The 27789-nt window shown below is 41.8% G+C and overlaps 1 protein-coding gene across 3 annotated transcripts in view; it reads right to left on the reverse strand.

The window, feature by feature from the left end:
- The window catches only part of LTK (leukocyte receptor tyrosine kinase), a 103686-nt gene that overhangs the window by 42699 nt on the left and 33198 nt on the right, over positions 1 to 27789 (reverse strand). For 2 of the 3 annotated variants that reach the window (XM_083744292.1, XM_083744291.1), the window contains exons 2-10: positions 21340 to 21453; positions 18119 to 18271; positions 16655 to 16871; positions 11894 to 12033; positions 9976 to 10113; positions 9102 to 9251; positions 6614 to 6714; positions 5783 to 5949; positions 2528 to 2622 (exon numbers count right to left, since the gene is read on the reverse strand). In XM_083744292.1, coding sequence (XP_083600418.1) covers positions 2528 to 2622; positions 5783 to 5949; positions 6614 to 6714; positions 9102 to 9251; positions 9976 to 10113; positions 11894 to 12033; positions 16655 to 16871; positions 18119 to 18271; positions 21340 to 21453 — 1275 coding nt within the window. The remainder of the gene's footprint in view (positions 1 to 2527; positions 2623 to 5782; positions 5950 to 6613; positions 6715 to 9101; positions 9252 to 9975; positions 10114 to 11893; positions 12034 to 16654; positions 16872 to 18118; positions 18272 to 21339; positions 21454 to 27789) is intronic. The other variant, XM_083744293.1, reaches the window with a different exon arrangement.

The following is a 27789-nucleotide window of genomic DNA, read 5'->3' on the forward strand; positions in this document are numbered from 1 at the left end:
ATATTTTGAAGGGGGAAAATGAACGGATTCCTATGCCCCACAAATAAACCTAGAGATGCATAAAAGGACACATTCTACTCATGTAAAAACATGCTGATTCCTGGACCATCCATGGGCCAGACTGAGAAGGCAATTGGGCCGCATCTGGCCCCGGGGCCTTAGGTTGCCTACTCCTGATCTACTTCCATAAAAGCCTGGCCACCGCTAAGATCTTAATCATAGGCCCTTCTGAGCGTCTTCAAAAATGTACTTAGCTGGGACCAATGCCCTGGAGCCCCCTCATTTAATGACATTTTTAATGGCCTTCCATAGGATGTTTAAATTCTTCTTGTTCAAAAGAACTTTTAGCTGTGAATATTGTAATGCCCTTCACTGTTTGCAAACAGTTTTACAAATCTTTTGTTGTCTGGTCTTTGACTGTAATAAAGATTGATGGGGTGTAATTTGCATTTTAAATGGCTGCCTTTAATTGCTTTATTGTCAGAATGCTTAATTGTTTTAATGGATCTTATTCATGTTTTAATAATTTTAAAGAGTTGAGTTTATTTGTGTTAATCCACTGTTAGCCACCCTTAGCTTCTTTTTATATGTGGATCCCTATTGTATTTTTGTTTGCACATTGCAGCGTTTCATTCTGACATTCTGTTCCATTTTAAGACGTGTTTGATAGTTTAAAGCGGGTTGTTAGAAGGGTCTTTTTTTAGAAATTTAAAGCGGCATAGAATTTTTTTGAAAAAATAAACAAAGGAAAAGCATCAGGACACAAATGTTTTAACTGAATAAATGAACAGTCCACATGCAAGTCACTGCATGAATATCGACACAAAATACTGGTGCACTGTTTCCTTTCCATCACCTCCTTCTGCAGCATTATCATATTAAACATGCTAAAAAGGTGTTACAGTATAGGGCAAGATGACTGGCTACCGCAAAACCTAACCGAATACAATGTAGGGTAGGCAGAGAAGAACTTCTAGCATGTCTACTAGAGTGACTGTGTGGGGAGGCACGTCCAAAGTGTAAAGCTATGGGTAGGCAAACTAAGGCCCGGAGTCCAGATCCAGCCCAATCGCCTTCTAAATCCAGGCTGCCAGCGGTCCAGGAATCAGCGTGTTTTTACATGAGTAGAACATGTCCTTTTATTTAAAATGCATCTCTGGGTTATTTGTGGGGCACAGGAATTCGTTCATCCCCCCCCCCATATAGTCCGGCCCTCCACAAGGTCTGAGGGACAGTGGACTGGCCCCCTGCTGAAAATGTTTGCTGACCCCTGTGTAAGGCTGTGTACACACTAACCTAATTATAGCACAAAAATGTAGTTTTTCTTAATCTATAATCAGTCATGCTTGTTTTCAACGTGCTGCTTTTAATCTAGTTTGATTTTAGAGCCTGCTGTTCACAAGGGTGGATGTGGTAATTTGACACACATGTGAAATCCTCCCCTTGATGCCCCAGCTTTTCCTCCCTGCACTTGCCCCAGGATATGGTGATAGAGATCTTGGTATATCTCATTGGGCAGTTGTGGACATACCCCACATGCCCAAAATGGGCACACTACACGGGAATGCAGAATCAATCTACAATCTACAGTGGGTTTTTATTTTTGGAATGAAACCAGTTTCTACAGTGCAAAATCTAGATCCAGACTAAGTGTGGACTATACAGAAGAAACCAGTACTCACTCTCCATTGATTCCAGAACGAAATGTTGTGTGCATGCAGCCTAAGAATCACCATGTGTTGCAAGTGGATAAAAGTGTACCAACTTTAATTAGTGAAACGCTGAAAGTCAGGATTGTTCTTTTTACGTCAACTGATAACACGCCAATGTTATTGATTACTGATTGAAAAAGAATCTGTCGCTCTTCCCTCATAGACGGCAAAGGCTGCACTGGCGGGGGAAGAGGAGTGCTGCACAAGCTGGTGGGGTTCCATTGCGGCTGCCCCCCCCCACTGGGCGCCCCGCCCCCAGGACGTGCGTCCTGCCCCGGGATGCACGCCAGCCCAGCCCCCGCCTGCTCTCAGCCCCCCATGCCAGAGCATGAAGCTCTGCCACTGAAAGGCTGTTATGCGTGTCTGGAATGAAAGCAGAACTTATTATCCCTTTCTGTACCCCTTTCAGAAAAGGGTACAAGGAGGGAGGTGTGGAAGAACTGTGCGTCCCATGCTACCACATTCTACAAAACAGTTGTGATAACACCAGATGAGGTAGCTGCGAGAAGAATCTCATTTCCCCAGCCCAAAAACACATTACTTTGATTCAGGGCTGTGAACGTGAGCTAATATTTGCATCTGGAGTACCATCCAAAGGGAAGGCATTTGGTCCCTGAGCAGCAAAGACTTACACATTTACTGCCTTGAAGGATGTTCCACAGAGGCTACAATAAAGGAAGAGTCACCAGGAGGAAGTGATACACAGACACAATCAAATAACTTGCTCTTCTGCAGTAAGAACATAACACACAGTCCTCGTATTGCTTAATATGTTGTCTGCGTATTTGGAGCTACCTTAATTAGAAGTAACTCACCATTAGGGGAACAGTCTAGACCAAATGTAATATTGTCGACTGCAATGTCAGCTTGCGAATTCCAACCCCAAGTGGCCCGGATCTGCAACCGAAAGCTGTTTACCAAAGAAGATGTTTGGAGAAGAAGACAAAGAATATATATATATATATTAAAATAAACACCTGAATTGATTTTGCAAACAAGAAAGCAGGGCTATCAAACATTGTATGACATTGTATGACAACAAGCAACTTGCAAACAGAAATAACAGAAACACAAACTAGAAATAATCAGTATTACTGAAAAATTAAGCATGTTTCACACATTGCTGCATTCCATAAGTCCCAAGCAGAACAATAAAGCAGTAAGTAAACTAAGCCTCAGAAAATTTAACTGAATATATTGCTATAAAACTTCACAGAGCCCTGAATTTTCCTACCCCAAACTAATAGTCAACAGTTATCAGATCAGTCAAGGAGCCATCCCTGAAAAAGGCTTAGTATTAGCAGTCTAACATGTTCACATTTGAAATAATTCTAATTAACACACAGTTGGGATTCAAAAGCTGCTAAAGAGTAACAACAGCAACAGCCGTAGTCTTAACACATGAGCCACACATTCTCTTGCTAATGCATTGAATAAAAACATCATTGCACAATCTGCTAATTCAGGATGGCTAAAAATAGGTTCCATTCCTAAAGGATAAAGCTGAGCAGTTTTTGTTTTTGTTTTAAAGAATTGTAACTAAACATAAATCCATAAGAATATAGTACTCTGGGAGAATATGAAAAGTACATGTCACACCAGGAAATTATCTGCTGGTGATGATGAAATCCAGTGTGATTTATGAGAGAAAATTGTATATTGGGAAGAGCAAGTGCTACTTAATGTCTTATTCAGCTAGGAAACAGTCTTGTTCTAAACAGATTGGGGAGATCTAAAAATATTCAAATTAGAGTGAAGCTCAGCAAGGCCAACATGCTAGGACTTCATCTGTGAAAAAGCAGTCCATAAATAAAATCTGACAAGCCAGAACATCTAACAAGTAATAGATTAAAATGCAAGATCAAGAAGCATATCTTAATATGATTGAATATATTTATGAAAGGTGCTTTATGATGGGGTTTTAATCTCATGCTTCAATGGTCAGCTGGCATTGGAAATGATTTTTTGTGGGGGGTGGGGGAGACTAGGATTGGGACCTCCCCCTTTCTTCAATCTCTACAGTTCAGGGCTCCTTATAAAATGATCAACATTACAAATACCAAAATAGGAAAAACAGCAACCCTGAACTATACAACAGCTGAACCAAAGCAGGGACCAAACATTTTCACTCAACATTTTAATTCCCAGAGAAAAAGCACTCTCACTTTTGGGTGATGAGGTAGCATTAAAGGGGGACAAAATTATGGTGCTGGAAGTCAAGAGGAAGAGGAATGCATCCCTTCATTGGGAATGAGACCAATGAGACCCAGTGATAATAATCAGCTGACAGAGAGCATGACTCTGGTTGCCATGGCAGTGGGAGTGCATTCCTTCCCTCTCTGCTTCAGAGTGAGGACATCTAAGGGTCCTTTCTTTCCTTCATATAGCTACACCTTCTGGATCCATGGTGCCATGCTACACCCCCTCAAAGAAAACAAAGCAAAACATGTCCCCCAAATAGCTGGCATAATGCTGTGAGGGTTAAGATGCTTTTTCAAAAGTGGCACTGCAGAGTAGTAGCAATAGGGAAGACAGTAACACCTCACAGACACAGAGAAACTGAAAAAACCAATATGGCTTGCGGGGGCACATGCCCTCTCTGCGCTCCAATTCTTTTAGGGGGTGAAAAATTGGCAAAGCCCTTATATAAAACATTATGTAACGTGCCATATTGTCCTAGTCCAGATCATTTAATGTCAACTCAGACATGCAGGCCTTACAGTGCTTTCAGGAAATGATTAGGTTTGGACTGTCATGCAGCTTCTGGTGAAGAGTGTTTCACAACCATGCCCTCCTCCAGGAAACACCATTCCATTTCTCCTTCCTCTGGTTTTCATCCTTAACATTCTGTGACCACTGAATGCACACAGTTCTCATTTGGCTGTTTGGGATTCATCCCTCAACAATTATTTTTCTACTTCTGCCAAATTGGGTGCTTCTCCAAGCACCCCAATACCTCCCCTCTTGTGCATAAAAGTAGTGTCATTTGGGCTACAGAGGCAACTACACTCAGGCTTGAACTATGGGATGGAGGGCATGGTGGTTGGGTAGATTTCTTCCATAAGGATACTGAAGGAATTTTGATCTGGGATGGAGAGGAATTCAGGAACTTTAATCTGAAGCAGGCTTTCACAAGCCTAAAGTTTGTATGCTCAGAATAACTTCACCAGTACAGTCGTACCTCAGAAGTCGAACAGAATCCGTTCCAGAAGTCCGTTCAACTTCCGAAACGTTCGACTTCCAAAGTGTGGCTTCTGATTGGTTGCAGGAAGCTTCTGCAGCCAAGCAGAAGCCACGGAAGCCCCATTGGACGGTTGGCTTCTGAAAAAATGTTCAAAACCTGGAACACTCATTTCTGGTTTTCAATCATTCAGGAGCCGAAACGTTTGACTCCCAAGTTGTTCGAGAGCAGAGGTATGACTATATGTCTAGATGTATTAGTCTAGTCCAAAGATCTCTAACTTAAAACAGTTCAACCTTTTCTGCTTTGTTGTCCCTTATGCCTGGAACTTCTTCCCAGAGCAATATGGCATTCCTCTCCCTCTCTTCCCTCAAAGCCCTACTGAAAACCCACATTTTGGCGGGTAAAGCTATGCAGCCCCATCAACCTCACAAAGCCTAAGAGCTTGTCCACACTTCTTGCCCCACTGCTTTCCCCTGGGGAAAACCATTCTTTAGCACTCAATTGGAGCAAACAGCAATCTTCAGTTTCCCCACATTGCCATTTGTTCTGATATAGCTTTAAACAGTGGGGTTTCCTTTGGAAAGGAACGTGGCAAGGGGAAAACCACTCAGACCCATGATTTCTAGGCAAACAGAAGAGTGGACAAGCCCTGAGTATGTGTAACTGAAGGAACACAAATCCTCTGTTTATCCCCATCACCACCTCCATCTTCTTCCTCTCCTTCTGTGGACTTTTGAGTCTTAGATTTTAGATTGCAATCTTTATAGGGTGGGAACCTGTCTTTTCGTTATTACTTTATCAAGTGGCATGCATACTGATCGTACAATATTATCTATATATCATTTTATGCTCTATTAGTGAAGAATACCACTGATGTTGTGCTTACTAGTTTTGAAGTCTTGGCATTTCCAAGGTTATAAGATACCAGTGATCACTCCAGCTCCCTGTTCTTTCCCATAACAGCAACGTGTCACCAATTCCGCGTCCTTCTTCTTGGACAATGAGTGAGATGGTGCCATTGTAATTGCCAAAAACATAGGCTGAGAACTGGAGCTAAAGAGAAATTTGATGACAAAATGAAGAGACAGAGAGCAGCTGTCAAGGAGGCTCTTTCTGACACATATTTGAAGGTGATGGGCTAGGTTCATATATACAAAAATTCCTGATACACAGTGGTCCTATCGCCACAGATGGATGGAGGAAGTAATGTATAAGCTGGCATGATTACTCAAATTCCTGGCGGTGGGTTAGGAAGTATGAAGAATATGGAATCCCACACTCATGCTGTGTACCCTGGCTGCAGCCACACAGAGGAAGTAAAGGAAAGTATATGTTGAGAGGACTACCGGTATATATCTTTCTGAGTTTGAAATCATAATTTTTTACTTTCCTTACTTTCCTACCACATGCAAATTACTCAGGGATTGGCTTACTTTCCCTACCAGGTATAGCCAAATATGAAAACCCCTCAAAAACAATGTTTATTTATCAGGTCAGTAGGTATAGCTGGTTGTCCAGAATAAGGACATCATGGCTTCCATCACAGATGAAATGGAGACTGAACCAGGGGCTCCAGATAGAACCGCCACACCCAGTTTTAATTTAATAAAACAAATATTTTTTTTTAAGTAAAAAGAAAGAAAAGAAAACGGGGCTTGTGTCATTAAAAGTTCCCTCAAAGTGCAGATTATTTGAAGAAGGATAAAGGGAAACATACCTGGGAGGCTCCATTTGCAAGACTGACTGGGAGTCTAGGACTATATTCCCAGGCAACACCATCTGTGTGCTCACTGTCTACACGCAGATACAAAAAGTGACCTGGAAAATAAATTGCAACTGGATTTCAGTGGCGGATTTGCAGATGTGCAGTGGTGGAATGCTCAGCAAATGAGACCTGGGTTTAATAATAATCTGTTTGTGGAGCCAAGAGGTTCTGGAATGTCTCAGCCATGCATGATCTACAGTGCACTGCATAGGCAAATTATGTGTCTGACCTGAATCTCTATATGATACCCTGGAGGCCCCTGCACAAGTTCACAAGGCCTAGAGCAGCTCAGGGAAGTTCTCGTGTCATTTAGGCAGTCACCTAGACAATGCCTTACTGACTGTCCATGGACTGAACTATTAGTGGGTCAGCGCTTGGTGAATTCTGCTTCACAATGATAGGGACAGCAGACACCAAAGGATCAAAATGGCCTCTTACCATCTTGCCGGTGAGCAGTGGTTGCGGCCCAACACGGCACCTCCTCTAGACCCCAGACATGCAGCGCCATTTTATATTGTTTCCCCGTCCCCTCCAGCCACCACAGAGGCTCACAGGTTCCAGCCTAATCCATCCTCCAAATGAGCCATTCCATGGTCGCCCTGGGGGGACAGGGCATGGCCATCTACTTAGCCTGGCCGACCACTCAGTACAGCATCCAGTCGGAGGATCAAAAAGATGTTAGAGTAATCCACACCTTATTGCATGTCCTACTTTGGGGACAAGTGGGTGGCACTGCAGGTACTTATGTTCATACCCCAAAGAGATTCGTTTAAAACATTCTAAGATAAGGAGGGTAGAATCCTAAAGTTTCTTGGCAAAATCCGCAAAGAAACAAATATTATGATGCCAAAAGAATACCAAAATAACTAAAATAATTCTGGAGTTAGTATATTGGTATGTAATGAATGATGCTTTACAGGGTTAAAGAATTAGAAAAATGGTGTAAAAAAGCACAAAGATGGAAATAATCTAATTAGACACAACAATACAGTAAGAGTAAATTTTTTGAGGTCTTAGAACAAAGGAAGGAAGTCAATTTGTGTTTATGTATGTAATGATACGGTTTTGTTCTGTAGATGTGTGCTTTTTCGTTTTTGTTTAGTTTAGTTTTGTTTCCTTTGCCTTTTTTTTCCTTTTCTGTTTTTTTTTTTATATGATCCGGGGATTTTTGTCTGTATAGTATTATTTTGGATTCAATGTTTGTAATTTTTGTTATGATTCTGCATTGAAAATAAAAAAATTCTTTAAAAAAAAACTAAAATAAATAAATTACTCAAATACTTCTTATTATATTATAAAATACTACTTCTTATTAAAAAAATGCCAAATGCCCAAATCATTCAAATTATCTTTCGATTGATACAATAGGAAATAGAATAATCTCATCTATCTCGAGTAATCTGCATTATTCAAGCTTTTTTCTTTTTTTTAATTGCAGTTTGAGATTTATTTCATGATATTCTGGAGCTTTTTAAACCTTAACATTCCACTTCATCTTCTAAAAGGAAATCCATTGTGCATCTATCATTGCACAACAAACTTGGTAGTCCCATATGAACCAGTAGGACGGAAAAACAGTCCAAAGAGAAAAGTTGCTATATAGTCAGGGAATGTCTCAGGTATGCAGAATCACAGAACTGTAGGGTTTGTAGGGACTCAAAGGGCCATCTAGTCCAACCCCCTGCAAAGAATGCTACTTTGTAATTTTAAAAGTATTGAGTGAAGGGAGACAACCTTTACTCAGTAACCCTGCTGAATGAAGAGGACTGCAATGTCCACAAGAACAGAACATGGGGGGGGGGGGAGCATCGGTGATAAAAGGAAAGGTGGAAACTGGAGAAGCCAACAGAGAAGGGTGTGTTTAGGGGGGGGGGAGTATGTAACTTTTCAAAAAGAAAGGAAACGAACTTTTCTAGACAGCATGAAGAAAAGAGAAAGAAAAGAAGAATCTCCATACCTCTCTATCACTATCACATCTCTACAGCAATTTATTTGGAAGAGTAGAAAGCTCAGTGTGCTCATCCCAAAATCCTTGCAGTCCCCCACTTGTTGCACAGTAATGGTCTTCTAAGCGGATATTGGTCCTTCATTTACACACTTACACTCTCTCTCTCTCTCTCTCTCTCTCTCTCTCTCTCTCACACACACACACACACACACACACACACACACACACAGCTGCTCAAATGTCTTGAAATATTTCTGCCGAAAGCAATGAGCTACTTTACATGTTGTGAAGAACTGGCAACAGAGAAAATGTGATTAATTCACACTTCTTCTCCTGACACTTTGGGGTTTGCAGCTTAAGGGAGATGTGCATGTCTCTCATGGGTTGATGTGCACTCTCTCAAGGCAGGGGCTAAGTGTCCCTCTATTGACATTTCTTTAGAAGAACCTGGTGCTCTGGGCTAAACTGGAAAATGGCAGATATGGAACAAACCTCCGGTAGCGTGTAAGGCAGATGCTCCAAAGGGGTCTTCCTGCATCTTTGAAAAGCCATGAATAGACCATGAAAAATTCACATTGCCACCCAATGTCCAGCCACAGGGACCTTCCTCAAAAGAACAATGTGCCCCCTCCGGTAGATGGTCTGCAAGAAAAAGATTGGTGGTAGCAAGGAAAACATAAATATCAGTAAGAAGAGAAACAGGGTGAGTACCAGTTAATTAACTATGCCTTCTCTTGTTGAGTCTGGTTAGAAAAGAATAGCAAGCATGGGAAACAATTCCACCAAGAGTTATGTAAGCTTTCATGTCATCTCATTCAATGGACAGTGCCATGATACCTCCCCTTAACGGCAATGGTACTGTATAAATAATAATTTTTATTATATACCACTGTCTTGCATTAGGCAAGTCGCCCCACCCCAGGCAGATTACAACCAAACAAGAATATTAAATACATTTCATGACCACAATATATGGTTTTAAAAAACCATAGTTGAGTAGTCTTGATTACTAGCACTGTGGTAGGGGAAGCCAGCATCAGATCACTTGATCAGGAATCAATAGCCTAATCTCCAGGGTCCTGGCAGGAGGAAGCTAGGACCAATTGGACCTGAGCAACCTCATGACATGTTGCTGGGGAGAAATGCTCTGGCACTGGATATAAGGACTGTTTTGTGAGGTAGGGAGGATTTCAGCTACTCTGTGAACTTGTGGTTGCATGATCTGAGGGGACCAAGTCAAGCAACCGCTGCTTTATGGGACCCATAAGACAGGAGTGAGGAAGTGACCTCAAAATATTCATGCAACCAAGCTGGCAAGTAGGAAGCCATGGACAGAAAAGTGTAAGGGAAATAGATCCATATTCACCACAGATGGATCCACCTTCTTCTTCGATGGGGCAACTGGTACTGAAATCACAGACCTGAAGTTTGCTGACACAGCCCTCTTGTGGGCACAGGGCGGCAGAACCCTTCTCGTATTGGGAAATATGTGGAACTCCTTTGTCTGAAGGGAAGGAAAAAACATACATCCGAGTATCAAAGAACAATGCCTAGATTTAAAACATAATAGCTCCATTATGAGCTCCTTTCCCCCTTGGTCACAAGAGTATGGAAGAAGATGGTGAAGATACAGCGAGCAATAAACAGAAGAGTGAGTTCTTGAAAGCAGCATGAACTGATCAGTTAAGTTATTTTGTTTTAAATACTGATATCCCACCTTTCGACTACATCTAGATCTCCAAAGATGTATATATCTAGAGGCAGAGTTTATTTTTTACATATAAAAGGGTAGCTTTTATGTTGTGAACTGCCCTGAGATCTGCGGGTATAGGGTGGTATACAAATTTAATAAATAATATTATTAAAACTGTTGAATGGTTGCTAAAGTAAATCTACAGAAAGGAGTGGGCCTGAATTTTAGGCATGGATTTGCGGGGATATGGCTCTCTCCCAGACTACTGAAACACCATCAATAAATATATTCATGACAACAGACAGATCTAATATTGAAATACCAGGACATATTATACTTTTGCCATCCTCTGCACCAAATCTGAACAGGATTGAAGTTAGTTTGAGAAGTCATTGAAAAGCTCTGCCAGGAGTAATTAAGCTGTGATGACTGGTTCACACATGGAAGCAATCACTTAATGCTGTGGTTCTCAAAAGGGTGTGGTGCGCCACACTGGTGTTGCAGGAGAGGAGAGCAAGTGTGGCAGGAAGGTTCAAGGACCATCAAAGAAGCATTTAGACATTTCAGTGTAGTGTAGTATAGTATCAAAACAATGAGAGACATGCACATCTCCCTTAAGCTGCAAAGTGTCAGAAAGCTGCAGAACTTTCTTCCCATTGCTTAAGGGCTGTCCTGTAGCTTTCTGTTTCTCCATTGTAAGTCATGTGGAAGACATTCTTTTGGACAGACAGCAAATTATTTAAGATTCAGAAAATAAGTCAGTCTTAGAAGTCCGGTGTCCAGAAAGCACAGATGTGACCTTTGCAGGCATTGGATTTACCGCTGCTTTCCAGGATTAGGTTTTCTTGGGGGCGGCAGTTTGGTTATCAATAGGCAAAATTTATTGCCCTCTTTTTCAAGTCTCCCTTCATCCTGCCACCATATATCTTTGTATTTGCATTATACTCCAATTCAAAGGCATGTTAATAAATTATCCAGTATGGCTTAAATCGTTTAAGTTTCTTTTCCCTTTGTATATTTCTCACTAATTATTTCTCTGGCCTAAGTATGTTAAAGCACCTGACATGCAAGAAGAATTAATCCCTTACATTATTGATATTTAAAAAAAAAGCAGGAAAGGAGTTTGAGAAGGGCAGTAAAAAATCATTTACAAAATATAATGAACAAAAATGCATTTATTATATTCTGAAGTTAGTGCAATGAAATCCTGTTTGGTGGCCCTATATTTATTGAGTGTGGTGGTTTAAAATTTAAATACTGCGTTGACCCTAAAATGCTGCCTATGAGTGATTTAATATAAGAAGTGCATATGTATCTGCTTAGATATTTATGTAGTGACTGCACCATTATGACAGATGGACATTTTTAGTCCAATTTAAAAACTTTTAAAGAGAGAACCCGAGTGTATTTTTTTACATAACATTTATTTAAGAAAAAAGTTTGTTTTTAAGGGATCCTCATGTTCCAAAGATATTTACTCCACTGCTTGCTGTTGAGTCTCATACTGGAAGCATTGCTAGTCCTGGGCTTTTGTGATTATGCAAAGCAAATATCCTGACTTTCCAGAGCTGAATGGCAATATAAGACATACCATGAAAGCAATTTCTGAGATGCAAAGAGCCCAGTGCCAAAAGCCCAGAACTCTTTTCTTCACAGCTTGAATACAGCAAAGTGATCTCAAAGGGCCTTTCCATTTCTCCAACTGAACCGATGAGCACTTTCCACTTCACCCTGCAAAAATCAAAGAAGTTGTCATGATTAAATAAAGCTTCACATTAATGTGGCATTTTGGAGTGGTCAAAGTAATTCACACACTTCAGGGTTGGGAAGAAGGCAGATTGGGATCTATTGGTAGATCCAAGGCTGCTGAAACAATCCAAGTTGATCACTGTTTAAAATATTTTGCTTGAATAACTATATAACAGTACCCATCAGGCAAGAAGAACTCAAAGCCATCAACAAGTTAAGCTTAGCAGATTTCATAAAAATAACAATGGCTGAGATTTTTCCCAGTGGGAGAAAGAATTGCTACAAATTTAAGGATAACCTAAGCGAGGGGAGGGTTCTCAAATGTCTATCAAGTAACCACACCCACATTTATTGATGGCAGGATCTAGACTCAATCTAGAATGAAAGCAGCATGTTGAGCTTCATCATGAATGATTCCAGATTGAGAAAAAATACTTTTTTGTGTGCTATGGATGGAATAGTATATATGCAGCCCATGACATATTTGTGATATTGTTCTCAGCTTTAAATCTTGCCCAACCTTTTACACTTCAAATTATACCGGTTACATATACATTTGCATACTTGATCTTTCATTACTTAAATGCCAACACATTTTTGCTTTTGCACATTGCCCAGCCCACCAGTTCTGATTCATCATTGCATCACTTGTGTCATGGTGTAACACAGTAGCCAGAGACCTGCAGCACTGAGTCACTCCTCATTACTGACACTGCAAATTGTAGTGCAGCATCCAAGCCGCCTTCAAAATTGAATCATGGGTACATTATGTCTGATGTGCAATCACAACACTACATCTAGTCAGCCCTAGCAGCATCTAGTAATATCTTTTTCTCTACAATGTAATATGTATAGCATATTGCCCAGAATATGAAATTGTGAGAGGCAGCTTTGCATATACATAAAAATGTAAGCCTGTCGTCAGGCTCTGCAGTTTGTGCAGCTGCCAACAGGTGGACATTCCAACTGCAGTGTGATGAACACCAGGCAGGGAGGCAGGTGAGCAAGGAAGCAAGGTGGGTATTAGGCGGCCTAGGCAAGCTGTATCACAGAAGGTGAAGGTGCTTCACAGGGGTTTATCAAGTTGCTGTGTTAAATGTTTCCTCCCCTGCATTAAATGTGCCTACAGCAAGGTATAATGGAGGGAGGGAAGGAGCTTCACACAGCAGCTAGGCATGTTTAATGTAGGGAGGAAGTGCTTCACACAGTTGTTTGCTAAGCCATTGTTTGAAGTACTTCACACCAGGGGCAGCCCATCCAGTTTCACCACCTGAGGTGAACAGGGTCTTGCAGAGCCAGGCAGAGGCCTGGGCTAGGTAGATAATGTGGCCCCCTCCTTTTTTTACCCTGGGGATAATTGAAGTCTTATAAATATTTTTCACAAAAGTTATGCTGACAAATAATTTTATTTCAAGGCTTGAACCCTATCTGCATATAAAGATAAAATGAAAAATATAGATAAATATGCTGACTGAGACCCCCTTTGGAATCGGAGGCCTGGGCCAAGTGGCCCATTTGGCCCCCCCCCCCTGTCTGGGGCTAGAGGTGAAACGGGAGCCTGCTGCCATGCCCCACATCTACTTGTGCCGCAGTGCCCTCATCCTTGCCGAACGTAGCAAGGGGGGAGCGTTCAACAAGGCTTTGGTGCTTATCTTCACCTTTCCAGGGGCAAGGAAGATGAGAGGCAATGCTGCATGCCGGAACGTTCCCAGCGAGAGGGGGCGCTCTGCCAATGACAGAAACAGTGGGGGCAGGTGGGGCATTTCCTTCTGCACTTCTACTGCCTGAGGTAGCCGCTTCACCCTGACTCACGGGCAGGCCAGCTGTCCCTCCTGCCCTCCATTGAACAGCTCACCTGGGGGCTTGACTCTTACACTGCTTCCTTACAGCAGTAGGAGGTGCTTTACACAGTGGTTTAACAAAATGATGAATCATTGTATTTTAATATTCTGCTGGAAGCCGCCCAGAGTGGTTGGGGAAACCCAGCCAGATGGGCGGGGTACAAATAATAAATTATTATTATCCTTTAAAGGGGGTTGTGGCTCGGGGTGAGCTGTGAAGGGAGGGGAGATTGGTCAGGTGTGTGGGGGGAAGGCTGGTTGGCAAATGGGTAGGAGGGTTGACAAGCAGAGCAGGGGCAGCAGCCCCTAGTGTGTATGTACACACACAGGGAGAGGGGAGAGAGAGAGAGAGAGAGAGAGAGAGAGAGAGAGAGAGAGAGCGCCTTCCAGTATCATGGAGCTCTAATCAGGTATTAAATTATGTAGCTGAATTTTGGGAGGTCCCAAATGGCTTGATCTAACTAAAGCAGCTTTCCCCCTATGCCATAAATAAGGCTCCTTCTAGGCTTGATCCAAACAGGAACTTTTCTGAGCCAATTTAATTTCCTTAATGGAACCCAGAACAAAGCCCTTTGTATACATAGTAGTAGAAGGATTGTTGCAGCAGTAATTCAGATAAACCAGCCTGGCATTACATTTACTATCGATTTTATGTCAGGAGAACACATCTTGTTAAATGGGCTAATACGACTTCACTTCTAAATAAAGACATTTAAGCAGCTATATAAGGCTCAACAGGTTTCTGGGCAACGTGCCTGTAAAAAAAAAAGAAGAGAGAGAGTTTGGAGCTGTAGACGAAGTTCAAGCAGATGCAAGATAAGGCTGATAGATGAAAGGTGTTGTTGTGCAGGAACATATTGCACACACAAAAACTGAACATATTTCTCAGTCCAACTGAGTCCGAGATGCATTGTGAGACTGCTGCTGGTTTTTCTATTGTCCTTCGCGAGCTGTTTCATAATATCAGGAATCCTGCATGTGCTCTCTGTCTCCTACAGTTTATCGAAAAGTGCAGCACTAGCTAAATCCAGGATCCTGGATGTTTCAAAAGCAACAGCTACTCAGCTCAAAGTGGTTATGAGTTTGAGCAAAACATTTAGTAAGAGTATAAGCAGCAGAGCTGGGTTCCTGTCTGAATGAATTTGGGGGTGATGGGTCATAACTTCATGGGTCATTCTTACCACTTTGCAAACCAATGAGTCTGTCCAAAAGTCAGCCAGCTCTATGCAACGCGGGGAGTTTCACTGTCTCCCCCAAGCCATGCAGGAGGGCTGCTTTCCATACCCTAAATTCAGGCTGTAAAAAGCAGCCGCTAACCTATGTAAGCCCCGCCCCCAATCCCTAGATGAGAAAGGTATCCAAGGAGAGTTATCCTGAATTAATAATGATAATAATAATACTACTACTACTAATAATAATATTTATATTTATATGGACGGCTTCCAGCAAAATATGAAAATGCAATAAAACATCATAACCATGCATTTCTCAGAATGCATAATCCAGTCAACTTCCTGACATTCTGTTTTACGAACTGAAGTTTTTTTTCTTTCTGGGAACCAAAATTCAGATTATAAAACTATCATTCCAACAAAACCTATTTGCATGCATATATTGAAAAGAATCACTACTGAGCCATCCTTGGATATAAAATACTATGCTAGGCCTGGTCCAGGATTATTTAACCCTTTCTTCAGAAATCTGATACAAGTGATGAAGATTTGCTCATGACGTCGGGGGGGGGTGTCACATTATTTTTAGTGTATTATTTCATGACTAATAAGCATAATAGAGAAAATTATCTAATATTTCTGAAGATCTGAGTAGGTTTGACGTTCAGAAAAGAACTTATTTTCTTTCTCTAACGTGTAGCACTTTATATTGGGGGTTTGGATTTGGAAGGATCTGGGCATTTTGGCCTCATTTCAGATGCACAATGCAAGAATGAAAAGAACCCAGGCCACCCCCAGAGACTGCTGGTGCTTCGCACACACCCAACAGGAAATAAAGGTCCTCATCTTAAGCAACTGGCTCCATAATTAATCTGATTTCTCCAGTCTAGTCAGGCTTCAGAAAGCTTGCTCATCCTAAATTAGGACTAAAGCTCTAACATGAAGAGGGTGTATAACTCATTTAATGGAATGTGATATTTGAGATTTAATATACAGGCGTCCACCCTCCCTTTCATGGGAGTTACTTTCCAGGACCCCATGTGCATAAGTGAAATCTTGTAAAGTGGGGAGCACTCTCTAAATGCCCGCTCTCCAATCCATACCAAAAATACTGTATCCAAAAGTATCCACAACTAGAATTGAAGCTCTGGAGCTGACTGGAGGATGTGTGGGAAAGCTGCAGCTGCTGCGCTACCCCACACATCAGCTACTAGGCGGGGAGGCTGAGCAACCTAAACAAAGCCCCGCTGCACCTCTGGTCTCTTTGGGGCTTCTTCCGTCCTCACCGACATCCTTTTCGGGCTCCAAGGAGGATCTCCTTGTGAGCCACGAGGATTCTCCAGCTTTCTCCCACTAATTCCAGGTTTGAACCAAATTATTTATTTATTTCTCAGTGCAGCGCATATACATGGCCGTGCGTGAGTCAATTGCGCCTAAGTGGGGAATGCCTGTGCTTGTAACCATTTTCTTCCCCTACTAACTCATTGCTAATATGCATATTCATGCATATTATAATTAGTAATGTTTCTAATACGAGAAATATAATAGCTCCTGGGGGGAAATCTAATAAATTTCAAAACCAAGTCTTACCAGGCATCCTGCTCATGTCTTTCTTGCAGATGAATGGCTACACTCTGATTAGTGTCCACATATCTCATTTCAGCAGAGAGTGCTCCTAGAGGGACACCTTGTGAATGCACGGCCAACTCCAAGAGACAGGAACTTGAGCTCCAAGGCAGGAGTGGGCTGCGGAGGCTGAACTTGCACCTGTCTGAGATTCTGCTAGTGTTCAGGAGAAGAATTTCCCCTGCAGCAAAAAAAAGGAGGGGGGACGGTTATGAGTAACAACAATCATAGTTATAAAATACAGTGCATGAAAGAATGGATGAAAGTTAGAGGGAAGAAAGAGGAAGACATACGGAGAAAGGATAATGAAAAGGGTGGGATATATATTTAGCAACTAACTAACCAACTAGTAAGTATTTTGGACCACAGAAAAACCACACAGTTGTACCTTGGTTCTCGAACGGCTTAGTTGTCGAACAAATCTACTCCCGAACGCCGCAAACCTGGAAGTAAGTGTTCCGGTTTGTGAACGTTTTTCGGAAGCCAAATGTCCGATGCGGCTTCTGCTTGAGTGCAGGAAGCTCCTGCAGCCAACTGGAAGCCGCGTCTTGGTTTTCAAATGGTTTGAGGAGTCAAACAGACTCCCGGAACAGATTAAGTTTATGAACAAAGGTACCACTGTAATAGCATGGTTCCTTACTTATCAGATCATTGTCCAGGAGGGAGGAGGTAGTGATAACTGGGTGTTAATTAACAACCACACCTTTGAACTGGCTGATAAGGCTCCTGAATCTGGTTATTGGAATGGCATGCAACCAAGTCATTCCCACTACAGTGGTACCTCGGGTTACATACACTTCAGGTTACAGATGCTTCCGGTTAAAGACTCCGCTAACCCAGAAATAGTACCTCGGTTAAGAACTTTGCTTCAGGATGAGAACAGAAATCGTGCTCCGGCGGCACGGCAGCAGCAGGAGGCCCCATTAGCTAAAGTGGTGCTTCAGGTTAAGAACAGTTTCAGGTTAAGAACGGACCTCCGGAACGAATTAAGTACTTAACCAGAAGTACCATTGTACTACTGCTAGTAACATATAATCTGACCGTTAGCTTCAGCCTCTTCTGCCACAAAGTAACGAAGAGCCAGTTCTCTACAACTGAGGCTCTATATAAAACCTACAATATGTCTTTTGTATTCATTGTAATGATTTTAATATATTAACAGCATTAAGCACATGATGCTGTGCAATGAATGGAGGGTTCTCATTTGGAAAACATTTCACACGCCTCTGCAATCTTTGTGAGCCAATGACGGATACATATGAAAAATCAATTTGTGTTTTAATCCATAACTTTCCCCTCCCCATCTCCGTGGTATGTGATCTGGAGAATAGTGCTGGATACCACAGTGGCTCCAGTTAAGAAAGAACCTTGTCAAAGAAGGCAAGGATAGTAAACGACAAATGCGTGCGCTGTGCACAAATGGACAACCTTCTAGTTTTCTGTTTGATGAGTTGTTCTCTATAATCTGCTGGTGCTCCTGAGAAGTCAGAACAACAACTGAAGACAGCAACCAGTCAGGTTTTCCAGAGGCATTGGTAGATGAAACCCAGGAACAGTTCCACCCAAAGTTACATGTGGTTTCTGTTACAAGAAATGAGAGCGCAATTAGTCAAGATTATTATTACAACGAACAGTGATGACAGTGATTTAAATGAACGAGTCACTGTACTTTTTAACCATAAAACTTTTTAACCATAAAGCAGAAGACAATCTTTGCCCCAGTTTATTTCTCAATATATGTTCAAGAAATATTAAAGCAACCAAGGAGATGGAGCTGCAACGTTGTTTTGGAGTTGCAGTCCACAGTTAATCAATTTAGTTGAGAAAGGGAAGAGAACAGCATTGCTAAAATATAAACACAGGGATTTCTGTGCACTCATCCTTTCTGAAAGGATGCACCTCAGTTGTTAATTCTAAAGCTAACAATATATAGAACGTTTTTAGGGCAGTGGGACTGCTCTGGAAGCATCCTCACTGTGTTCAGTCCTAAACATGCCTTTTGTCGCTACTGTCAAGTGCAGGGGTGAGAATTGGTTTCGCAAGTTTGGGGAAGCAGCTGCCTGTCCGTGGTGCTGACCAACTACTTCCCCCGTTCCATTGCGTCCCCTCAAAACTTCCTCCCAATCCACAGAATGCAATTGGTCATCACAATAACAACCTTTTAGGAAACTAACAATGCTGCAGATGGACAGATAATTGCATGAATGTGCAATTCTTAGCATTTCTTTTCTTCTTCTTTAAAAAAATGTGTACAATAAAGCATAATGGAGGTCAGAATTGACAGCTAAGCCAGTACAGTGGTAGCTCGGGTTACAGACGCTTCAGGTTACAAACTCCGCTAACCCAGAAATAGTACCTCGGGTTAAGAACGTTGCTTTAGGATGAGAACAGAAATTGCACGGTGGCGGCGTGGTAGCAGCAGGAGGCCCCATTAGCTAAAGTGGTACCTCAGGTTAAGAACAGTTTCAGGTTAAGAACGGACCTCCAAAACGAATTAAGTTCTTAACCCGAGGTACCACTGTATTCAATTGGTTAGCATGCACACCCTGTCATTTTGCTTGTGGAAGTGAGAGGAAAACAAGCTCATCCTGCAGCAGAGAGACAGATCAAAAATTCTGTTTGTATTTTATCTCTCTCCACCTTTAAAACTGTAAATCGAACATTCAGGTGATCCTGGCACCAGAACACAAATAACACATATTCTTAAAGCCTTTTGTAGTGCAAAGGTTGATGAGCATCAACTTAACACTCCATGGCTTCTGCCGCCCAGATTATTAAAGTTTGTATACCACCCTTCATCTGAAGATCCCAGGACAGTTCACAACAGAAAATACAAAATGAGAACTGTGGCCACATTTAAATAAAAAACAAGCAAAACACAACTGAGTTAGTCCATAAGAGGGAAAAAATACTTTTTAAAAATCCACAACTGGGCCACATTTTTATCTGGAGAAATCAAAATGTCACAAAGCAGTGTGTAAACTTCCGCGTTCCCTATAACTCTTCATAATGCTGCACAAAGCAGGGGCTGACGGGATAACAAAAATATCCCCCACCAATACAAAAATTAGTCTGAACACTGAAAACTGCATTACAGTAGTCTCTACTAGGTTGAGTTACACATAACAGCTACATTGGAGTTCAGAAAGATTTAAGTTTTAAATCAGAAGTCTTTTAAACTTCAATCTACACTAGAAGCATTTCCTAGTTAAAACGTAGCTTTGCAAAGCATAGCAAAGCAGTAATCCTAAATGCAGCAAAGTTTAAAATTGCTTATCTGGAAGTTATGGCTATGACGCAAGTGTCCAGAGGCTGGTTATTATTTTGTTTGTTTGTTTTTACTAAGAGAAGGTTTTTAAAAATGTTATTCAAAGGGTACTCTCAATGGTGTGTTTTACTATATTACACATGGCATAGGACTATTAGTCACTTTCGGAGCAGATCTACAAATAATCCACATAACTGAAGCACAGTTAGCCCCAGGCAAAAACTCAGCCACATCAGAACTTACACAGTTCCCATTATTTTTATAACTGGATAGCTCTCAGTTGCTTAAAACACACAAATTACCATTCTTTCTGCATATTTTCCGTCATACCCAGATTGTAGCATGAAAGGGAAATGCATTTACTAACTTATAAACTTTGGAGAGGGGAGTGGGGCATGAGGGGGGGGGTTACTTTTATTTGCAAATAAATCAATCATATCCTCCCCTTCATATCTGTGATTTTGCCCCAGTGAGATGCTGGCATTAAATAAACCGTACCAGGGGTGCCCAAACTTCTTTCAAAGAGGATTGAGCTTTTTTTTTACAATTTTACTCCAGGACACATACTGGGCCCCCAAAATGGACTTTGGACATGCCTGCCATATCCCGTCTAATGAATTCACATTGTATTGCATGCCATTCAGACCCTGGCTTGAAGAAACAAACATAATTTACTAATTCCTAACTAAAAGACTACAGTCTGCTAATGCATAGCATGCTTCTTCCATTCAAGTAAATGATTTCTGGAGGACCAACGGGTAAGTAAGAAAGGCTTTTCTAAAGCCGCATGATTGAATTCATCTGATTATTTGTAGGAGTAAGGGAATGGTTTAGGCAGAATACAGAGAAAGTATAAGCTACAGGGAAATTACTGCAAGATTACTCTCATTCAGTTGTATTTTACACTCTCAATGTCCGGTTCATTTACTGCTCACACTATATGAATGCCATTGGGACAAAAGACTAAGCTGTGAAAATGCATCACTACCTAGGATGAAGAATTGGGTACATTAAACAGAACATGCTGTTCTACTAGTCTTTCAGGTTTGTATCAAGGATGTCTTCCTTAATTATCATATGGAGTCTGATGCCACAATTGATGGTGGCAGGGGAAACCCAGCCAGATGGGTGGGGTATTAATAATAATAATAATAATAATAATAATAATAATAATAATAACTGATGCAGGTGGCTTGAAGTGGATACTGGACACAATAATGGAGAATAGGTCTATTAAGTATCTAAATACCAAGTCTTCTACATTCAGAGAATATGTGTTTGACGTCCATCATTTGCTGAGAAGGAAATAACAGGGGGAATCTGTTACCACCATTGGTAACAGGCTCGGGGAAGCTTCTGAAGACCAAGATGGGAACAATACCTGGGTGGGAGGACTGATCAGAAGAAACCATCCCACTGCGACTTGGAGACAGCCTAGGAGGCGTATAGAAGAAAGGGGGAAATTTCTCATCAGTTCTCGTAGAAGCAGAAACAACTACAAAAGAGAGGGGGGGAAGTGCATAAGTAAAATGAAAATACCCCAAGATGTAATTGTTTATACAGATGACTCCCCCCCCCCCAATATAAATTCTTGGAGTTGCTGCTAGAAAGCTCCTTTATAACAGGTTGAGCCAATGGTCCATCAACCTCAGTGCTGACTACTTTTCCAGAGTTTCAGACAAGAGTCCTTTCCCAGCTTTATGAGAGATTGAACATGGGAGCTTCTGCATGAAAAGTATGTGCTTTCTTGCCCACCTACACCCCCACCCCTTCCCAATGCTGTCTAATTAAAATAAAATAATGCTGCCCGATTAAAATGTAAATGCAGTAAACATCTGACAATGATTTACACAGGCAAAAACAATTGTCCTTCATTGTCCCCATGATTTGCTAATTGGATTATCCAATCATTTTGAATAATGACTTGGCCTGCATACGATGCTAATTTAGAGTGCCAGCACCTACAAACATATTGTGTAGAAGTGCCCTAAAGTTTTGAAGTAGGTAAAGATTCTCTGGCAGGCCTACTGCAGTTCTTTACTACCCTTGGCAGCAAAAGGATGCTGCAGTGCTTACAATGATGCAAGCTTCTGTAATGTCTTCTCAACTAATGGACTTGTAAGAGACTGGGATCCTTGAAGTGTAATCCATTTACATTATTTATCTCTGCCACCCAATAACGTTTTTTTCCTTGCGTGTACACTAAGAAAGAAACTTTCATGAGTCAAGAACCTAAGATTCTCACTACCAGATTCACTACAGTGCTACTTTGGGTTACATACGCTTCAGGTTACAGACGCTTCAGGTTACAGACTCCGCTAACCCAGAAATAGTACTTCAGGTTAAGAACTTTGCTTCAGGATTAGAACAGAAATCGTGCTCTGGTGTTGCGGCGGCAGCAGGAAGCCCCATTAGCTAAAGTGGTGCTTCAGGTTAAGAACAGTTTCAGGTTAAGAATGGACCTCCAGAACGAATTAAGTTCTTAACCCACGGTACCACTGTACTTGTAAATATGAAATCTTACTACAGCAACAATGCATATGCCCTCTGGGGCAGGGATCACATCTGTTTTCACTATATCTCATGCTGTGGATGATAATTGGAGGTTAAGCAGAAGTCACTGTGAACATTTCCAGAGTCATACAAAACCACCTGGGTCGTTGATTCATTGTGCTTGCAAAAAGATTTGGAATTCTCAAGTGAAATGCTGCTAATAGTCTCCCTTCAGGAAAGCCAGCAATCAGGGCAGTCCTCCCCAACCCGGTTGCATCCAGATGTTTTGGATTCCCATCAGCCATGCTAGCTGGGCTGATACTGTAGAAACTGTAGTCCAAAACATCTGGAGGGCACCAGGCTGGTGAAGAGTGCACTTTATAGAAAATTTTGCAATGGTGGGAGGAGATAGGACAAGGTAGGCTAGGTCTCTGAAGTCCCTAAATTTGTCTGGTTTTGAGAAGTGCCTTTCAGAGCAATATCTTGCCCAATGCTTTCAACATGGCTTCTCAAGACCTGACATTCAGGGTCCTGCAGAGCCCCTTTGCAAAATGCCTTGCAAGGTAGTGCTTCGCAAGGCAGTTCTCAAGACCTGACAATCTACCGATTGTTGGGTCTTGCTAAGTCTTTTTCAATGTGCATTGCATGATAGCATGTTGAAAGGGGCTTTACAAGACCTGAACATCAGCTGATTGTTGGGTCCTGAGAATGCCTTTGTGAAGCAGTATCTGGCAAAACATTCAGCCCCCAAGGGGTAGGGGGAAGAACATCTGGCCCATGAGCCAGATTCAGTTCCCCAGCCCAGCCCTAAAGATTAACAAGACATTGCTCCTACATTTTGAATACCCTGTTTTTGCTGATCTCCTTAGTGAAATCAATGAACAACTGAGGTCTTCCATTTAACCAGTATTGAGTTCCAAAAGCCATCAAACTCCAGATGCTCCACCTTTAACCCACCAGAACTCCTTGCCTAGAACAGATAGGTAGCCGTGTTGGTCTGCCATAGTCAAAACAAAAAAAATTCCTTCCAGTAGCACCTTAAAGACCAACTAAGTTAGTTCTTGGTATGAGCTTTCGTGTGCATGCACACTTCTTCTTTCGTGTGCATGCACACGTCCTTGCCTAGAAGTTTAAGTTCTGACTCTACCTGTTACTCTTCTGGTTACTCCCTGTCTCTGCCCCAGACCTAAGATTTCTCCATGCACTGTCCTAGCTCCATCTAAACTGCCAATATAGACTGCTATTCTTCTCTGCAAAAAACCTAAAGGTGTCTTGCTGAGGCTTCCCATCTCTTCAATTCAAGAATGCTGTTAAATGTGAGATATGCCAGATGGCTTACATCTAGCATCTTTGGCAATTCTTAGCTACAAACATGAGTTTGACCAAACTGGGAGGCAGTGGAAGACAGAAGTGCCTGGCGTGCTCTGGTCCATGGGGTCACGAAGAGTCGGACACGACTAAACGACTAAACAACAACAACAACAATAACAACAACCATACCTAGAAAAGGATTAAAACCATACCAACAACAAAGTCATAATGAATTACAGCTACATAAATATTCTAAAGTCCTAGGTGCCTGCTAATATCAGCCTTTGTCTCAGTACTAGCCACATTTAAGGCTCAAATAGATTCTTCATATTCCCAAGCAGAATCATCACTTCTTGCGGTATACAGCAGGAACCTGAAGCTTTTCCACCCCTCTAATAAACAAAATGTATACAGTTGCAGGTTGAGCAACCACCTTCTCAAATACAATAAATAAATGTTGCTTCTGGGCCATATTTAACCTCATTATTTGTCTGTTGTTGTTTTTTGCACACTGGCCTTCATCCGAAGATCACAGTGGAGTTCACAACATAAAAATACAAAATGAGAACACAAAATACATAATAAAGCAAAAACAAACCAGTAACTCCCCTCCCACAAACACATTTAAAAGGCCATAGAATGTTAATCAGCCAAAGTCCTGGCTATAGAGAAAGGTTTTCACTTGGTACCTAAATATATGTTATGAAGGTGCCAGGTGAGCCTCCTTGAGGAGAACATTCTATAAACAAGGAGCCACTGCAGAAAAGGCTTCACTATGAATGGGGAAAGCTAAACAAGTTATTAAATGGAATCTATAAGAACGAACAATCTTAGCCGTTAATAGAGGAAGAACCAGGACATGATTACACAGGCTGAACAGCCCAATTTGGAGGGTGGAACAAGATGCCCCATGTCCGGGAAGAGCCTGTGAAGCATTAATGCAGGACCCCCTTCCTCCACTACAGAAAAAATTATCATGCTTAAAATGTGTCAGATTTATCTACCAAGTTCTTTGGGTGAAAGAAGGTGTATTTTTCATGAAACACAATGGATTTAATCAACTTAACTTTCTTCTTGTATTATTAAATAGTAGAAAGATTTCTTTGCTTAAGTGGGTATTATAAAGCAACAGACAAAATGAAGGAAACTGAACTTCAAGAAATGTTTGTGACAGGCAATAAATATTAACAAGAAGTGCAGGTTTACATACCAGGACTATAATAACCACCGGGGAAAACAACATTAAGTGTAAACAGGCAGAAACTCAGTTTTACATGCAGTAAATATGGTGCATAGGTGTTAGTTACGGAAGATTTTATATAGGTTGTCAATGTACATTTTATTTTGTAAACTACTCATTTGTAGTATTGTCAGAGCTGCCTCTAGGTCCCAGCTCACAGAGGACCAATGCCCGGTTGATGTAATGTACAAAAGTCTTTATTGAAGTTTAGTTTCCATTTCAAACCCCAGAGCGTGCAGCCCTACGTCTTGACTCTAGATCGGCGAAGTCCCCTCTGAGTCACTATCCCTTCGGCACCAGTTTAAGATCCTAGCCCGGCTCCACCTCCTGCGCTGTTCCTTCCTCCTCTGGGTCCTTCTGCCCCCTGGGGTTTCCTCCTTCCTGGACTCTTCTGACGCTGCCCCCCCTGAGTCTTGCCCTTCCTTCCGGCGGGCTTTAGGACCTGGCTCCCTATCCGGGCTACCTGCTGTGCCGCTCGCCTGTACATTTGAACTTGGCACGCGCGCCCAGCCTGTGACTTTCCTCTTGACCGTTTCCCCGCTCTCCGATGGAGGCGTGGTCAATCCTGACTCATCTCCTCTCTCTGGTGGTGAGAACACTGGTCCCGATGCCTGGGACTCCTCCCCCCACTGCGCTCTGGTGGGGAAGCTGGTCCTGATTTCCAACTGCTGCTCAGGGAATCCCCGCTGGCCCCTTCCTTCTGGGGTTTCCCCCTTGGCACCCCCCTTGCCCTGGCCATCGGCGCTCCTTTCTGTGCATCTTCCGATTCTCTGGAGAGACTCGTGGAATCTCTCTGACCACTGTCACTGCCTACACCCCCCTCGGATTCCTCCTCCTCGCTCTCCATTTGCTCCATCTCCTGTGTCTCTGCTCCTGAACCCCTGACAAGTATGAATGAATGCAAGGTTTACAAAAGCCTTTGGCTATATGTAATAAAGTTTATTACTTCTCCAGTATTGGGGAATTTATGAGCTTGTGGGAAACCCTTTTGCCCACATAAGTTCCTAAGGTTAAAGAACTGGTTTGGTAGAATGGGATGGGATGTCTGGAAAACGTTTGATCAACTTTTATCACCCAAAAAAAACTGTCATAGGGTACAATTCTATGGTTCTTGGGGGGGGGGGTCTCAGAGGCTGTAGGATCTCCATCTCCTGACAGGCAAGTGGATTGTATGACAACTTGTCTGCCCAGGACAAACATTGTAGGCAACATGAGACATCATCCAATCTGCCAGAGAGTGCACAGGAGGAATCAGTGATCATGGTAAATGTGGAGACCAGTGGTATTGGGAAATGTGACAAGGACCAGCTCCCCTATCAGATCCTTCTTCCAGACCAGAAGATGATTTTGACAGATTCTACACAGATTCAGAAGATTAACTCCTGGGGCAACCCCAGTCACCCTTCACTATAGCAGCCAAGAGCTATAAAACAAGGCTACAGCCACTGCTCTGTCCAGGGTTCTGGTCTTGACTTGCTTCTGACTCACCTGAACATGACTCAACCGAATCTGCTGCTGCACTACTAAGCCTGTTCCGTGGAAAAAAATAGAGAAGGCCTGGGATGTCTCTGTCAAGGTTGATTAGGAGGTTGAAATCCAGACCCCGAAATTTGTCTGGCCAGCGTTGAAGATGGACTACTGGACTAGGTAGAACTTTAGTAGTTCTTATGCAGCACATCAAAGTCTCAGGACTCACAGAGTGGCCCATTGAATTAATTATAAGAGTGAGAACAACCTTTGGAACAGACTAGATTAAGAGGAAGACTTCTTTGTACTTGAGGAAAGAACACTTAATTGCCATAACTTGGTTTTCAGAACTTGAAGTGACAGCAATAAAGAGAAGTGCTTTACGTTAATAGCTTTTTATTGACAGGTACCTACATGTTCTTCTTTGAAAAAAGATGACCTCAGACATCTCCCAAGACATAGTTCAGGGAAAGTTAATGGAACTATTCCACCAAACACTGTCTTGAGTTCTCCATCTAAAAAAATGAATTAAGTAAGAAGAACTTTTAAAAATGTTTAGCAGCTAAGCTATCAACATTGCATCCCTTCAGGCTAGCTGTTCATTACAGATCTCTTTCCCTTTCATAGTAAAAGGGAGTTTGCTTATACACTGTGATGAGTAAATCTCAGTGATAACCCAATTTATACGCCCTCAGCTGCCTCTTTGCAAATTCCAGAAATCTGCACATGTGGATTTGGACAGGCAGAGACAGAGTGGTAGTTAATACAAGCCAAGAGGCATATGCATTTTAAGCAACAGAATAAAGATGAAAGAAAGCATAAAATAGCATAGTACAGCTATACTAGGCATACACAGCTTGTCATTCACAAACAAACAAACAAACAAACAAACAAACAAACAAACAAACCATTAACCACAACTACATATGCAAGTTCTTTTTCCTAAACAAAGCAAGCAATTTGTCTAAGAACAAGTACAAATTTATCCTAAAATGTTGTAGTTTTGAATTACTTAGTCCACTTTCCAAAGTAGAAGGAATGCACTAGGAGTCCTCCATTATATCCCAATCATTGGGATCTAAACAACATTTTTAGTACATGGATGCGGTTACCAGCTCATTGTGTAGCAAAGGCAAAAAATAATAATGAGAAAGCGTTTCTTCATGTTTAGAAAGTTCACATTTACTGACAACTACTATAATGGAAATTTTAACCTGTTTCACTACTAAATCTGAACAAAGATTGTGGCTGTGAGCTTTAGTTTGATATCTTTGTCAGTGGAATGAAAATGTAATGCAAATAAGATTTTTGGAACTGGAG

The sequence above is a fragment of the Podarcis gaigeae genome, assembly GCF_964106915.1.
Source record: "Podarcis gaigeae genome assembly, chromosome: 1".
Lineage (NCBI taxonomy): Eukaryota > Metazoa > Chordata > Lepidosauria > Squamata > Lacertidae > Podarcis > Podarcis gaigeae.